Raw genomic sequence first — 16721 nt, 5'->3', positions numbered from 1 at the left:
AGGATTCTAAAGGCAGCAAGCGAAAAGCAAAGAGTTAATTACAAGGCAACCCAAAAAAGGCTGATTTCTCTACAGAAGTGATGCAGGCCAAAAGCAAGTGTCAAGATATACTCAAAGTCCTGAAAGGGAAAAATCTGCAAACTAGTATACTCTACCCAGCGAGATTATCATTTAGAATAGAAGATGAGACAAAGAATTTCTCAGGCAAGCAAAAGCTAAAAGAATACAGCAATACTAAATCTATCCTAAAGGAAATATTGAAAGGTCTTCTCTAAATAGAAAAGAAGTAAGAATCTATAGAAAAGAGAAAATCACAATTGGAAAATAAATTACTTAAATAAGCCAGTACACAGATTAAAAAAAAATAAAAAAATTTTTATGTGAAAGTTATGATAACCACAATGAACAGCAAAAGGATGAACATGACGATGTAAAAGAGGACATCAAAATCATAAAATGTGGGGGAGGATAGTAAGAAAATGTAGATTTTTTTCCCTAGAATGTGTTTGAGCCAATATGACTACCAGTCTAAGGCAAGTAGATATAGGAAGGGGTTAACATAGTTGATAAACAGGGTAACCACAAATCAAAAACATACCATAGATTTACAAAAACCAAAAAGAAGAGAACATAAGTATAATACAAAAGAAAATCATCAAGCTACAAAAGTAAGAACAAAAAGAAAAAGAAAGGGATAAAGAAGAAATATGAAATCAATGGGAAAACAAAGTTTAAAATTGCAATAAATACATATCTATCAAGAAGTACCTTATAAATCAATGCACTTAATGCTGCAATCAAAAGACAGAGAGTGGCAGATTGGATAAAAAAAAACAAGAGTTTATGATATGCTGCCTACAAGAGACTCACTTTAGGGCAAAGAACACAATAGATTGAAAGTGAGGGGATGGAAAAAGATATTCCATGCAAACTGAAATGACAAGAAAGTGGGGGTCACAATACTTAGACTAAATAGAACTTAAAACAAAGCCATAAAGAAACATAAAGAAGGACACTATATAATGATAAAAGGACCACTACAAGAAGAGGATTTTACACTCATCAACGTATATGTACCTAATACAGGATCACCCAAATACATAAAACAAATACTAACAGACATAAAGGGAGAAATTGACAGGAATACAATAATAGCAGGAGACTTTAACACCCCAGTCACATCAATGGACAGATCTTCCAGACAAAGAATCAATAAGGCAACAGAGATAATAGATGATACAGTAGAACAGTTAGACTTAATTGATATTTTCAGGACATGACATCCAAAAAAAACAAGGGCACATGTAACATTCTCAAGGATTGATCACATACTAGGGCCAAAACAAGCCTCAACGAATTTAAGAGTATAGAAATTATCTCAAGCATCTTTTCTGACTATAATGGCATGAAACTAGAAATTAACCACAGAAAAAGAAATGAGAACAAAATGATTACATGGAGACTAAACAACATGCTACTAAAAAACCAATGGGTCAATGATGACATCAGAGATGAAATTTAAACAAAATACCTATATAGAACTACCATATGACCCAGCAATCTCACTACTGGGCATATTCCCAAAGAAAACCATAATTCAAACAGACACATGCACCCTAATGATCATTGCAACACTATTTACAATAGCCAGGACATGGAAGCAACCTAAATGACCATCAACAGAGGAATGGATAAAGAAGATGTGGTACATATATACAATGGAATATTACTCAGCCATGAAAAGGAACGAAACTGGATAATTTGTAGAGAAGTGGATGGACCTAGAGTAAAGTAAGTCAGAAGGAGAAAAACAAATATTGTATATTAATGCACATATGTGGAATCTAGAAAAATGGTATAGATGATCTTATTTGCAAAGCAGAAATAGAGACACGGACATAGGGAACAAATGTATGGATACCAAGGGGGAAAGATGGGGTTGGGGGGAATTAGGAGATTGGGATTGACATATATACACTATTGATACTATGTATAAAATAGATAACTAATATGAACCTACTGTATAGCTCAGGGAACTCTGTGCTCTGTGGTGGCCTAAAGGGGAAGGAAATCCAAAAAAGAGGGGATATATGTATAGCTGATTCACTTTGTTATACAGTAGAAACTAATACAACATTGTAAAGCAACTATACTCCAATAAAAATTAATTTAAAAATAAGTAAAAAATAAAAAAATACCTTGAGGCAAATGACGATGAAAACACAACCATACAAAACCTATCGGATACAGCAAAAGCAGTTATCAGAGGAAAGTTCATAGAGGTACAGGCCTTCCTCAGAAAACAAGAAAAATCTCAAATAAACAACCTAACATACCACTTAAAAGAATTAGAAAAAGAACAAACAAAACCTAGAGTCAGCAGAAGAAAGGAAATAATAAAGATCAGAGAGGAAATAAACAAAACAGAGATTTTAAAAAAAAGAAAAATTAATAAAACCAGGAGTTGATTCTTTGAAAGGATAAACAAGACTGACAAACCTCTGGCCAGGCTCACCAAGAAGAAAAGAGAGAGAATACAAATAAATAAGAAATGAAATAGGAGACATAAAAACTGATACCACAGAAATACAAAAAGCCACAAGGGAATACTATGAACAATTATAGGCCAACAAATTCAAAGACCTAGGAGAAATGAACATTCTTCTAAAAACATACAGACCAGTCACTAGAAATGAAATAGAATCTGGAATTTAAAAACTCCCTACAAACAAAAGTCCAGAACCAGATGGCTTCACAGGTGAATTCTACCAAACATACAAAGAAGAACTTATACTGATCCTTCTCAAACTCTTCCAAAAAGCTAAAGAGGAAGGAACACTCTGAAGGACATTCTATGAAGCCACCATCACCCTGATACCAAAACAAGACAAAGACACCATGAAAAAAGAAAATTACAAACCAATATCTTTGATGAATGTAGATGCAAAAATTCTCAACAAAATATTAGCAAACCAAATCCAGCCACACATAAAAAAGATCATAAACCACGACCAAGTGGGATTCATCCCAAGTTCACAAGGATGGTTCAACATATGCAAATCAATGTAATATACCACACAAACAAAAGAAAGGACAAAAACCACATGATCATATCAATAGATACAGAAAAAGCCTTTGACAAAATTCAACATCCATTCATGATAAACATTATTACCAAAGTGGGTACAGAGGTAACATATCTCAAAATAGTAAAAGCTATTCATGACAAACCCACAGCCAATATAAAATGAAATGGCAAAAAGTTGAAAGGCTTCTTGCTAAAATCTGGAACAAGACAAGGATGCCACTCTCACACTTCTCTTCAACATAGTATTAGAAGTCCTAGCAACAGCAATCAGACAAGAAAAAGAAATAAAAGTATCCAAATTGGAAGAGAAGAGGTAAAATTGTCATTATATGCAGATGATATGATTCTATATATAGAAAACACTAAAGACTCCACACAAAAACTACTAGAACTGATAAACGAATTCAGAGAGATATCAGAATATAAGATTAACATACAGAAACCAGTTGCATTTCTTTATGCCAACAATGAAATACCAGAAAGAGAATGTAAAAAAACAATACCTTTTAAAATCACAACCCAAAAAATAAATACTTAGGAATAAACCTCACCAAAGAGGTGAAAGACATATATGCTGAGAAGTATAAAACATTAATAAAGAAAACTGAAGGTGATTCAAAGAAATGGAAAGCAATCTACAGGTTTAATGTGATCCCTATCAAATTACCCATGACCTTTTTCACAGAACTAGAACAAATAATCCTAAAATTCATATGGAACCATAAAAGACCCAGAATTGCCAAAGCAATCCTGAAGAAAAAGAACAAAGCTGGAAGCACAACCATCCCAGACTTCAGGCAATATTACAAAGCTACAGTAATCAAAACAGCATGATATTGGCACAAAAACAGACATATGGAACAATGGAACAGAATAGACAGCCCAGAAATAAACCCACACACCTACAGGCAATTAATTTTCAACTAAGGAGTCAAGAACATACAATAGGAAAAAGTCTCTTCAGCAAGGGGTGTTGGGAAAGTTGGACGGCTGCATGTAAATCAATGAAGTTAGAACATACCCTTACCCTGTACACAAAAATAAATTCAAAATGGCTTAAAGACTTAAACGTAAGACATGACACCATAAAACTCCTAGAAGATAGCATAGGCAAAACATTCTCTGATGTAAATGGTACAAATGTTTTCTTAGGTCAGTCTCCCAAGGCAATAGAAATATAAACAAAAGTAAACAAATAAGATGTAATCAAATTAACAAGCTTTTACACAACAAAGTAAACCATAAACAAAACAAAGAGACAACTTACAGAATGGGAGAAAATATTTGCAAACGATGCGACTGACAGGGGCTTAATTTCCAAAATATACAAACAGCTCATACAACTCAACAACAAAAAAACAAACCCAACTGAAAAATGGGGAGAAGACCTAAAGAGACATTTCTCCACAGAAGCCATACAGATGGCCAATAGGCACATGAAAAGATGCTCAACATCGCTAATTATTAGAGAAATGCAAATCAAAACTACAATGAGGTACCACCTCACATCAGTCAGAATGGCCATCATTAAAAAGTCTACAAGTAACAAATGCTGGAGAGGGTGTGGAGAAAAGGGAACCCTCCTACACTGTTGGTGGGAATGTAATTTGGTGCAGCCACTTTGGAAAACATTATGGAGGCTCCTCAGAAAACTAAAAATAGAACTACCATATGATCCAGCAATCCCACTTCTGGCATATATCCTGACAAAATTGTATGTCAAAAAGATATATGCATGTCTATGTTCATAGCAGCACTATTCACAATAGCCAAGACATGGAAACAACCTAAGTGTACGTTGACAGATGAATGGATAAAGAAGATGTGGTACAGGGACTTCCCTGGTGGTCCAGTGGTTAAGAATCCACCTTCCAATGAAGGGGACACAAGTTCAATCCCTCGTCGGGGAACTAAGATCCCACATGCTGCAAAGTGCTCTAGAGCCTGCACACCACAACTAAGACCCGACACAGCCTAATAAATAAATATTAAAAAAAAAAAGATTTAAAGAAAAAGATGTGGTACATATATACAATGGAATACTGCTCAGCCATAGAAAAAAATGAAATAATGCCATTTGCAGCAACATGGATGCAACTAGGGATTATCATACTAAGTGAAGTATATCAGAAAGAGAAAGACAAATACCATATGATATCACTTATATGTGGAATCTAAAATATGACATAAATGAACCTATCTATGAAACAGAAACAGAATCAGGGACATAGAGAATAGACTGGTGGTTGCCAAGTGGTGAGAGGGTTGGATTGGGAGTTTGGATTAGCAGATGCTCCTATAAACCACTCTTAGGATTACTTTACTCTCAAAATAGATATAGTATTTATATTATTCTAAGGATCACAAAAATGTAACTATGAGCTGATAATTTTTATTTTAAATACTAATTATCAAAACATTCCAGTCTAATTTCCTTTGCTTACTTTCCACACATGCAAGTGGAAAACAGTAATTTTTGAATTTTATTATCAAAATAGATGCTGTGCAGAAAAGAGTATAGCAGGCCTAACACTGCTATCCTTAGACAAGTTGGCTTGTAGGGTAAGCCCTTGGCTGACACCTGGGAACTTAGATTTCAAAAAAGTTCTAACTATTCCCTTACTGATAAGAGTGGGTTGCTATGCCTAAATTACTTGTACAACCAATATGGCTTATGCCAAATACCTGCTTTCCTTCTGGGAGTATGGAATTGTGGCATGTGCTATGCGGCAGGTGCCTATGTGACCAGCTCCAATTAGACCTAATAAGCTTCTCTGGTCAAAAACATTTCACATATGTTGTAACAATTCATTGCTGGACGAATGAAGTCCTGTTATGACTCCACTGGGAGAGGACTATTAGAAGCTTGCTCTTGGTTTCCTCCAGATTTTGCCCCACATGCCTTTTTCTTTTGCTGATTTTGCTTTGCATACTTTCACCATAAAGCTGTGAGTACAACTGTATACTAAGTCCTATTAGTTCTCCTAGAAAGTCAAAAAATCTTAGGGTGACTTGGGGTCTCTCAACATAGATGGCATAAAATGTCTTTAATCAAAATGTCTTCTAGTTTCTCCCATTTTTATATTGCCTTTTGTTATTTTCCTTAGGTACACCATTTAGGAATACAGAGAAATTGACTGAAGAGAGATAAATAATTATAAAAACTTTGCCATCCAACTTCCTAATTATAAACCCCCCAAAATTTGGTTTTCTCCAAGATTACAGTCCATTTTTTTATACAGTCCATTTTAAAAACATAAATTTTAGATTATTTGCAACAGATTATAACCACTTAGAACATTTGAAAATCATTACCAGGTTACTGATAATTTTAGTAATTTTCACTTTGTCTAAAGGTAAGTTGATTTACCTTTAGAGAATAGATCCAATCATTTCAATTTCAAAATGGAATAGATTAATCAGTTCAAAGATGTCTTTTTTTAGTCTTGAAAAGCATAAATATATTAACCATGCATTCATCCCATAGTATGTCTTAACATCAAAATTTACTTAAGTGAGAATTCTGAACTCTTTAAATTGTTCTCAAATATTTCCCAACAGTATTTCCAGTGGTACAGAACTTACATTTTTTTGCAGTGTGGGCATTTTGCCAGAGTGTTGAACCTTAGTTCCATCCACTGTAAAACAAATAAGAAGAGAGGTTGAAAACAAAAACTGAAAACTATCCAATCTGATAAGATGTTTCTTTTAGTTCAAATGTCCTCAGGGATCACAGCAGAAGCCATCAACCTTTTCATAGTTATATGAGCTTTTCCCCTCCAACACATCTCCCCCTCCCTTAAAATAAAGGTTGGGATTCCCCTCTGAAACAGTTCCCATGATTTTTTCAAGGTTCTGATGCAATCTAGGTTTGCTTTACAATGAAAACTGGATGTAATGTTGTAATTTGGGTCATTTCATTCAGCTTTATGTTTCAGTCCACTGCCAGAAAATAAAAACATATTTCATGTACCTTCAATGTTGTTTTTCCTCTAAATATTGATGATTAGCTTTTTAAATACATGAGTATTTAGACTCATTACTAAAAATGCAACTATTCTATTTATGTAGAAAATGCACAAAGTAAATAAACTAAACAAATTAGATACAGGTAGAACTAATGTCAGGAAGCTGCTTTCTGTTCTATAGTTGCTTATTCTATGTAACAAAATACATTCCTTCTACAGACAACTTTCTTTCCATTTTCTTCCCTGCAATGTAGGTAATAAAATGGGCTACCTTCCTCACAGTATTGTTATTCAGATGCTTGAAACAGCTTACTGGTAGTAAAGTCTTTGAAAGGAGGTACAATATACATTTAAAGTAAAACTTAAAAATTAAAAAAAAAATAAAGTAACCCTTTACCACAAAAAATATATTTCAAAATACCTTCCTCCCCTTCCATTTTTTGCTTTTCTATATATCTTCTTGTAAAGTGTATATTTCTTTTGTATAATTCCGTTAAGTACATTAACAGTTTTATCATCAAAATAACTTTTCTTTCACTAAAATTAATTTTTGCTTAGGATTCCAGGTCACTCAGTTTTCTTCATAACTCTCAAGTTCTAGGTATAGTAGGGCTTCAATAAGTTATGCATATTCAAATGTTTTCCACATAATAGAGGAAAACTTTCAGAAAGTATCTGATACTTGACTATTTTTTTTTTTAATTTTTTAATGATTAGCTTTTAAAAAAGAACAAATAAATCTGAGTTTGTTTGGACTTCTTTTTCTTCATTTTTATTTCAAACCTCCTGAAAGTTACTTAACCTTGAAATAATCTCTCTCAATCACAGTAGGAATATAGAGTCCCAAGGTAAATAAACTAGAAATGAAACTTTACATGAATGTTCACTCTTTTCACAATGATTATTTTTCAATATCTGAGAATGCCAAACGAAGGCTACATTTTTTTTCAAGCAGCATTAACTGTTCCTTTTATTATTTATTTTATAACAAGTTAATTTATTCTTAATAGTAAAAATGTTTAAATTAATGTGCTAAACAGATTTACATAGATTTCTACAGAAATTGGCATAGAACATTAAGAAGTGAAGAATACAGAAATCTTACTAAGTACTTTTTCATGTTTTTGAAATTAGTTTTAGGATAGTTGTTGCACTTGTAATGCCATTTCAAATTTTATTCATAAATAACAAACAAGTTTTTCATTGTTAAGAGAAGCAAAGTGGCTGAGGAAGCAATTATGAAACCCTTAAGAGAAGAGTAACTCAAAATCCAAGCTTGAAGGCTAACACACTGGCACAGAAAATCTAGAATTTTAGATGACCAACCTACGGGAGATTATTTAGTCCAATTTTATCATTTTAGCACAGATTATATATGATAAATTCAATTATTACTAACAAACAACTAAGACTCTATTGTATGATTAGTAAGTTATACAGCCAGCAACCTAACACATCTGGTTTTGTTGTTATCTGTAAGTACTCACTTAAATGCAGCAAACTAAGAATAGAAAAATATTTATTATTAGAAATAATTTTGTCATAATCTATTTGAATGAATGCAAATACCTGGGATTTTGAAAGGATTTACTACTATTCTCTTGTCTAAAATGCAGCCTCTGCACTCTTAAAATTTTACTACCAAACCTTGAAGTGTCAATAGAAAAAAAAATCTAATTTTTCCTGTTTTTTTAATTGAATAAATTTGATATGTAACACTGTACAAATTTAATGTATATAGTCTATTACTTTGATATATATATATCTTGTAACATGGTTGCCTCTGTAGTGATATTTATCAATTACATAATTATAGTACAATATTATTGTCTCTATTCATTATTCTGTGCATTAGATCCCTGTGACTTATTTATTGTTACAAGTTTGTACTATCAATCTTATCCTCCACCTCCCATTCTCTGGTAGCCACCATTTTCCTGTTTTTCACAGGTTTGAATTTTTTCTATTCTAGATATAAGGGGTATCATACAGTACTCATCTTTCTCTGACTGACTCATCTCCCTTAGCAAAATGTGCTCAAGGTCCCTCTATGTTGTTACAAATGGTAGGATATCCTCCTTTCCCATGGCTGAATAATATTCCATTGTGTATATATGTACCACATCTTTTTTATCCATTTATCCATTGTGGACATTTGTGCTGTTTCCATATTTTGGTTATTGTGAAAAATAGATATTTTCTATCAGAACGATTAAAAGCAACTTCTCTAAAACCCAATTATTTTTAGTAGAGGTCTTCCAATATTTGGCTTATTTCTAATCATTCTGTATAACAGATAAACTTAGTTTCCCTGAGGTATATTTTTAAATTGATTTTAGAAGGCATGTAAGAAAGTTATACTGCTAAAACTAGTCATTTGATAGTACCCTACTAGGTTTTATTTTTTAATGGATACAATAGGCAACTGGTGTGATTATTTTAAAGTATGTTCAGGTTAAAACTGCTGCCACTCTCTGCTAAGCCACCAAACCATAGAACCCTATGAACTAGTGAAGAAAATCTGAACCTGTCTGAAGGTACTACACTGGCCCACTTCAGGGCAAAGTTTGAGCCATCATCTATTATTCAGGCACATAGTGTAGATTTTATTGGAAAATGTCAACCCTACACAGAATGTGGACCTGCCTTTCAACAACAACAGTGAATACCTGCCCCACATAGATGCAATATTAAACTCTCTGTTGTTCAGTTGTCTTAAGAAACTTCTTTACATTCATGGAGGACTAGCTTGTATTACCTTTATTCTTCTGGAAAATTATTTTCTAAACAATGTCTCCTAAAACATTGGTCTGGCTAGACAATCCCCTCAAAATTGTTTGCAAATACTACATAAAACTTCCTCTTGGACTTTAACATTATTTATTTATTATAAGAAATTAAGTTTAATTAATTTAATTATAATAATTAAGTTAATTATTATTTAATCATTTAACATCATTTAATTATTATTATTTTAACATATTACATAATAAAAGTGCTAAAGAATATAACTATAAAAATTCTGCTTGATTTTTTAATCTTAGAAATTCCCAATGATCCTGGAACTCTTTACTGGCATACCACTTATTATTATCCTATAAAATGAGTGTTCTGATGAATACACTTTGGAAAGCACAAATCTAGCTTTTCTCAACATTATCCATGGTTCCAGCCAGGCTGTTAAATGAATACTGTGAATAGTGTGAATTCCTAGTAAATTTAATTTTAGCATTAGAACAGTGATATTATATTACATTGTATTATGTTATTATAAATAAAGAATATTGTTGAGGACACAGTCCATTATAGTGTTGTTTTATCTTAATCCATGGGAATAATTCTCTCATAGGTCTCAGTATTCCAGTAAAAGCTCCTATGTGAACTTTTACGAAAACTTCACAAATATCTTGTAATACAACAGTCCCCAACCTTTTTGGCACCAGGGACCGGTTTCATGGAAGATAATTTTTCCATGGACCGGGGGGAGGGGGTAAGGGATGGTTTCAGTATGATTCAAGCACATTATATTTATTGTGCATTTTATTTCTATTATCATTACATTGTAATATATAATGAAATAATTATACAACTCACCATAATGCGGAATCAGTGGGAGCCCTGAGCTTGTTTTACTGCAAATAGATGGTCCCATCGGGGGCTGATGGGAGACAGTGACACCGGAAGTGTGTTGCTTATGTCCAGTCTACTCTGTAATCTCGTTTTGGTTGCTGTCACTGCAGAAAACCCTGCTTCACAAAGACAGGATGTTGGAAATGGAAGCAGGCTCTACAGTGCTTTTGTGGCAATCTCAGGATATTCTGCCTTGACTGTAATCCAGAACGTATGGAGATTTGAAGTTGTCTCAAACATACTTTTAAGGCCACCGTCATCCTCAGTCTCAAGCAGTTGATCCTCTTCTAGCACGGACAAAGTTGATTCACCTGGCTTATTCACAAATGGGTCGCAGATCCATTCCTTCCCAATTCAGGGGTCTTTTCTGGTTGGGAAGTAATGCTCAAACTCTTTTGATCATTTTGAGATAGGTGATCATGCACCAGCTGGGAAAAAGAAGGCCCTGGCTCAGTCTCTTTCAAAATCTCTGCTAATGTTTGAAACTTGACAAAAACCCCAATGTTCACTTGTCGCCCCCATAATTTCAGTTTGGCTTTGAATGTAGCCACTTTATCTGCCAAATTGAACACAGTTGTCATTCTCCCCTGAAGTGACAGATTGAGTTCATTGAGCAGGTTGAATATGTCACACAAGTAAGCAAGTTTTGCAACCCATTCTGTGTCACTGAAATGTGTGGCCAGTGGTGACTGTTTTTCTAAAAGAAATCTCTGGAGCGGCTCTCATAACTCAGAAACTCTGGTCAGTGATCTACCTTTAGAAGGCCATCTCGCTTCTGTGTATAAGGGAAGATGTGTGTGCTCTGTGTCCATCTCCTCACAGAGTCACGCAAACAGATGTGAGTTAAGAGCATGTACTTTAATGTGGTTGATAATTTTAATCACATTCTGCAAAACGTTGTTAAGTTCAGGTGACATTTTTCAGCTAGCCAGCATTTCTCTATGGATGACACAGTGTGTAGACTCACATTCAGAAGCGACCTCCTTGACCAGAGTAGTGAAACCAGAAAGCCATCCAGTCACGGCAGCTGCTCCGTCTGCATATCCCGACACAAAATGACCAATTCAGTTTTCCTGATACATAATCATTCAAAGATTTGAATAGTTCTACAGCTGTGATGTTGGTTGGCAACAAAATTGCACATAACATATACTCATGCACATCCTCCTGAAAAATATATCACACAAAAGCAAGCATTGTTGCCTTGTTGTCAACATCGGTAGATTCGTCAACCTGGATTGCATACCACGGTGACTCATTAATTCTCTTTGACAATTGTGCCTCAATATCCTCTGCTAATTCATCTAGTTATGGTATTAGCCGAAAGAGGAACACGTATCACCTTCTGAACTGCAGCCTCTCTTAAAGTTCATGACAAACATCCTTATCAGCAGGCAGGATCAACTCTTCACTAATAGTAAAGGGCTTCTTAGCTTTAGCAATGCGGTTAGCCACTAAGAATGATGCTCTCAATGCAGACACATTTGATGAAGTGGTGGCCTTCAATAATTGCTTCTGTTCTTCATGTTCACATTTTTTTCTTTTGAAAAACTCCAAAGACTTGTCTTTTAATGCAGGGTGCTTGGTCTCCATGTGGCGAAGCAGTTTTGAAGGTTTCATGGCTTCATTGGCTAGCCGGTCGCCACATTTTATACAAGGCAGACTTGCAGAATGTGAATCACCTGTGGCAATGAACCTATAATTTAAGTAGGACACTTGGTATTTTCTTTTAACTGCAGCTTTCTTTTCGTTAGCAGTCTTAGAGTCTTCGAGTCTTCTGCTGTCTAATCATTGGGTCTCTCCCCCTTTTCAAAGAAGCTCTCCAGCAACGTTTGTTTTTTACTCATTTTGGCTAGGGTTAGCTTGTGGGCTTATCAAAACTGTGACTGAGACAAGTGCGCAGTGTGGGAAAGAGGCGCGGATGGAAGTGGTAGACAAAATAATGGGCGGGCCATGCGCGAACTAAAATAAGTGTCGGATTCTGACTTAAAGCCTGCCATTAGATGCAGCTGTACAACTGAAGTACATCAACTCACTTGCCACTATAAAGCCTGCCACCAAATGCAGCTTAATTGTCACTCGCCACTCACTGATAGGGTTTTGATATGAGTCTGCAAGCAATTGATTTATTATGATCTTTGTGCCGTCAAACCTCTCTGCTAATGATAATCTGTATTTGCAGCCACTCCCCAGCACTAGCATCGCCGCCTTAGCTCCACCTCAGATCATCAGGCATTAGATTCTCATAAGGAACGCGCAACCCAGATCCCTCGCGTGCGCAGTTCATAGTAGGGTTTGCACTCCCATGAGAATCTAATGCTGCTGCTGATCTGACAGGACGCAGAGCTCAGGCAGTAATGCGAGCAATGGGGAGCAGCTGTAAATACAGATGAAGCTTCGCTCGCTCACCTGCTGCTCACTTCCTGCTGTAAGGCCCAGTTCCTAACAGGCCACAGATGACTATCAGTCCATGGCCTGGGAGTTGGGGACCCCTGTTGTAATAGATTATGTTGTCCTCTTTTCATTAACCATAGAAGGCTCATAGCTAACATTCAGTAAAATTTTAACAACTGCACAGGAATAAATATTATGCATACTTATATACTTATGCACGACTTCATCATATTTCTGTCCTATTTTTCATTCTCCCTGACCATTCCATATTTTATTTTTCAATGCTATTGGACTTTGTAACTTTTCTCAATTGCTTTTGGACCTTGTAAGCCAAGGCTGAAACAAAGTATGGAATAAGTAGATGAATTATCCTATTAGTTAAAAACTTGAAGGGCAAAGAATACTACAAAGGATATAAGATTACTTGGATCAGCATAATAACAAGGATAAGGTGAAGTTCTCTAGTCAAAACTAAGAGTTTCCAGGTCTGTTTATTTTTTGTAACACTCAGTATCTCTCATTAGTCTGAAACTCTCCAAGGTAATAGCCACCCTAAATGTATGTACTCTGTTCTAGTCACCAAAAACCTTGTTTTCTGGAAATTTTGAAATAATCTTTAAATACCATATGTTAATCCAAAACACCCTTTCCTGCCAAAAACTTAAAGTTTTAAAATCATAATTACTATGCTAATATGATTCACGTGCCTGCACTGAATATTAAGTAAGAAGGAGCTTACTTTTAGAAGTTCATTTCTGACTTGCAAATTACTTTAGTAATTTTCTTCTGTGGAGAAAATATATAAATGCATAAATTTTAATAAAAACCATGTTACACACATCTATCTAACCTCTCAACTTGGATCATTCTCTAGAATTCACTTCCAGATGATTTCAAAAAATTAAATCTAAACCTTTGTAACAGTTGTTTTTAATTTTACTTTTTTCCTCATTCCCTTGTCTACACTAATATCAGTATGGCCAATTCTCTCTCAAATTCTTTATGCTATTCATGACCATCATCATCACTTTTCTGAATAATAAAACCTAAATATCTGGTCTTGTGTTTCTTCAGGCTTGCCCATATGCAATCTATTATAGACATAGCATCCATATACACAGAATTAATTATAAAGCTCTGCTTTAGCTTTCCATTACTCTTAGGATGTCACTTCCTCTAGGCTAGATGCTTCCTTATGTACACTAAGAACACTCTGTATTTCTCTGCTTTAGCCTAACTAGATTTCATATAATTCTTGTTTTAATTGTCTTTCTCCTATTAGACTGGAAAAATCCCATGAGGGCAGGGACTTCCTGTTTCCCCAGCATGTAGCCCAGTATCTGGTACACGCTCAATATATATTTTTGAAAAAATGAAATCAGCTCACTTATAATGTGTCTTACAAGGACTATCCATGCCAAGGATTTGGAATATAAAACATAACTGGGCAAAAATGCAAATGCAAGGTAATTGTGGAAGGGAACTCACTGAAGTAAACTGAAAAAATCTATTTTGAAGATTTTTAAATGATATTTCAAACTAAATATGCTTGCATATAAGAAAGAAAAGGATAGTAAATATATTTTATTTATATTTAAATTAGTCAGTTAATTTCATATATATCAATACATACAGAGGGAGTAATCCTATAGTAAATCAATAGTGATTTCTTTTTCTTTTTTTAACATCTAAATACTTTCCTTTTATTTATTTATTTATTTTTAAACACCTTTATTGGAGTATAATTGCTTTACAATGGTGTGTTAGTTTCTGCTTTATAACAAAGTGAATTAGCTATATATATACATATATCCCCATACCTCTTCCATCTTGTGTCTCCCTCCCACCCTCTCTATCCCACCCCCCTAGGTGGTCACAAAGCACTGAGCTAATCCCCCTGTCCTATGTGGCTGCTTTCCACTAGCTATCTATTTTACATTTGGTAGTGTATATATGTCCATGCCACTCTCTTCGTCCCAGCTTACCCTTCCCACTCCCCGTGTCCTCAAGTCCACTCTCTACGTCTGTGTCTTTCTTCCTTTCCTGCCCCTAGGTTCTTCACAATCAATTTTTTTTTTTTTTTTTTTAGATTCCGTATATATGTGTTAGCATACAGTATTTGTTTTTCTCTTTCTGACTTACGTCACTCTGCATGACAGACTCTAGGTCCATCCACCTCACTACAAATAACTCAATTTCATTTCTTTTTATGGCTGAGTAATATTCCATTGTATATATGTGCCACATCTTATTTATCCATTCATCTGTCGACACTTAGGTTGCTTCCATGTCCTGGCTATTGTAAATAGAGCTGCAATGAACATTGTGGTACATGACACTTTATGAATTATAGTTTTCTCAGGGTATATGCCCAGTAGTGGAATTGCTGGGTCGTATGGTAGTTCTATTTTTAGTTTTTTAAGGAACCTCTATACTGTTCTCCATAGTGTCTGTATCAATTTACATTCCCACCAACAGTGCAAGAGGGTTCCCTTTTCTCCACACTCTCCAACATTTATTGTTTTTAGGTTTTTTGATGATGGCCATTCTGAATGGTGTGAGGTGATACCTCACTGTAGTTTTGATTTGCATTTCTCTAATGATTACTGATGTTGAGCATCCTATCATGTGTTTGTTGGCCATCTGTATGTCTTCTTTGGAGAAATGTCTGTTTAGGTCTTCTGCCCATTTTTGGATTGGGTTGTTTGTTTTCTTGATATTGAGCTGCATGAGCTGCTTGTAAATTTTGGAGATTAATCCTTTGTCAATTGCTTCATTTGTAAATATTTTTCCCATTCTGAGGGTTGTTTTTTCACCTTGTTTATGTTTTCCTTTGCTGTGCAAAAGCATTTAAGTTTCATTAGGTCCCATTTGTTTATTTTTGTTTTTATTTCCATTTCTCTAAGAGATAGTTCAAAAAGGACCTTGCTGTGATTTATGTCATAGAGTGTTCTGCCTGTGTTTGCCTATAAGATTTCTATAGTGACTGGCCTTACATTTAGGTCTTTAATCCATTATGAGTTTATTTTTGTGTATGGTGTTAAGGAGCGTCCAATTTCATTCTCTTACCATGTAGCTGTCCATTTTTCCCAGCACCACTTATTGAAGAGGCTATCTTTTCTCCATCGTATATTCTTGTCTCCTTATCAAAGATAAGGTGACCATATGTGCGTGGGTTTATCTCTGGGCTTTCTATCCTGTTCCATTGATCTATATTTCTGTTTTTGTGCCAGTACCATACTGTCTTGATTACTGTAGCTTTAGTATAGTCTGAAGTCCAGGAGCCTGATTCCTCCAGCTCCATGTTTTTCTCAAGTTTGCTTTGGCTACTCTGGGTCTTTTGTGTTTCCATACAAATTGTGAAATTTTTTGTTCTAGTTCTGTGAAAAATGCCATTGATAGTTTGATAGGGATTGCATTGAATCTGTATATTGCTTTGGGTGGTAGAGTCATTTTCACAATGTTGATTCTTCCAATCCAAGAATATGGTATATCTCTCTATCTGTTTGTATCATCTTTAATTTCTTTCATCAGTGTCTTATAGTTTTCTGCATACAGGTCTTTTGTCTCCTTAGGTAGGTTTATTCCTAGGTATTTTATTCTCCTTTCATCACTTTAAATATGTCCTGCCACAACCTTGT

The 16721-nt window shown here is 34.8% G+C and overlaps 1 protein-coding gene across 3 annotated transcripts in view; it reads right to left on the bottom strand.

The window, feature by feature from the left end:
* PIP4P2 (phosphatidylinositol-4,5-bisphosphate 4-phosphatase 2) overlaps positions 1-16721 on the bottom strand; it is a 91741-nt gene that overhangs the window by 14468 nt on the left and 60552 nt on the right. For all 3 annotated transcript variants that reach the window (XM_082364086.1, XM_082364088.1, XM_082364087.1), the window contains exon 5: positions 6674-6726. In XM_082364086.1, coding sequence (XP_082220212.1) covers positions 6674-6726 — 53 coding nt within the window. The remainder of the gene's footprint in view (positions 1-6673; positions 6727-16721) is intronic.

This window comes from Balaenoptera borealis, assembly GCF_965194805.1.
Source record: "Balaenoptera borealis genome assembly, chromosome: 17".
In the NCBI taxonomy this organism is placed as follows: domain Eukaryota; kingdom Metazoa; phylum Chordata; class Mammalia; order Artiodactyla; family Balaenopteridae; genus Balaenoptera; species Balaenoptera borealis.
Note: the sequence above shows the minus strand (reverse complement) of the source record. Positions and strands in the feature narration are given on the sequence as shown.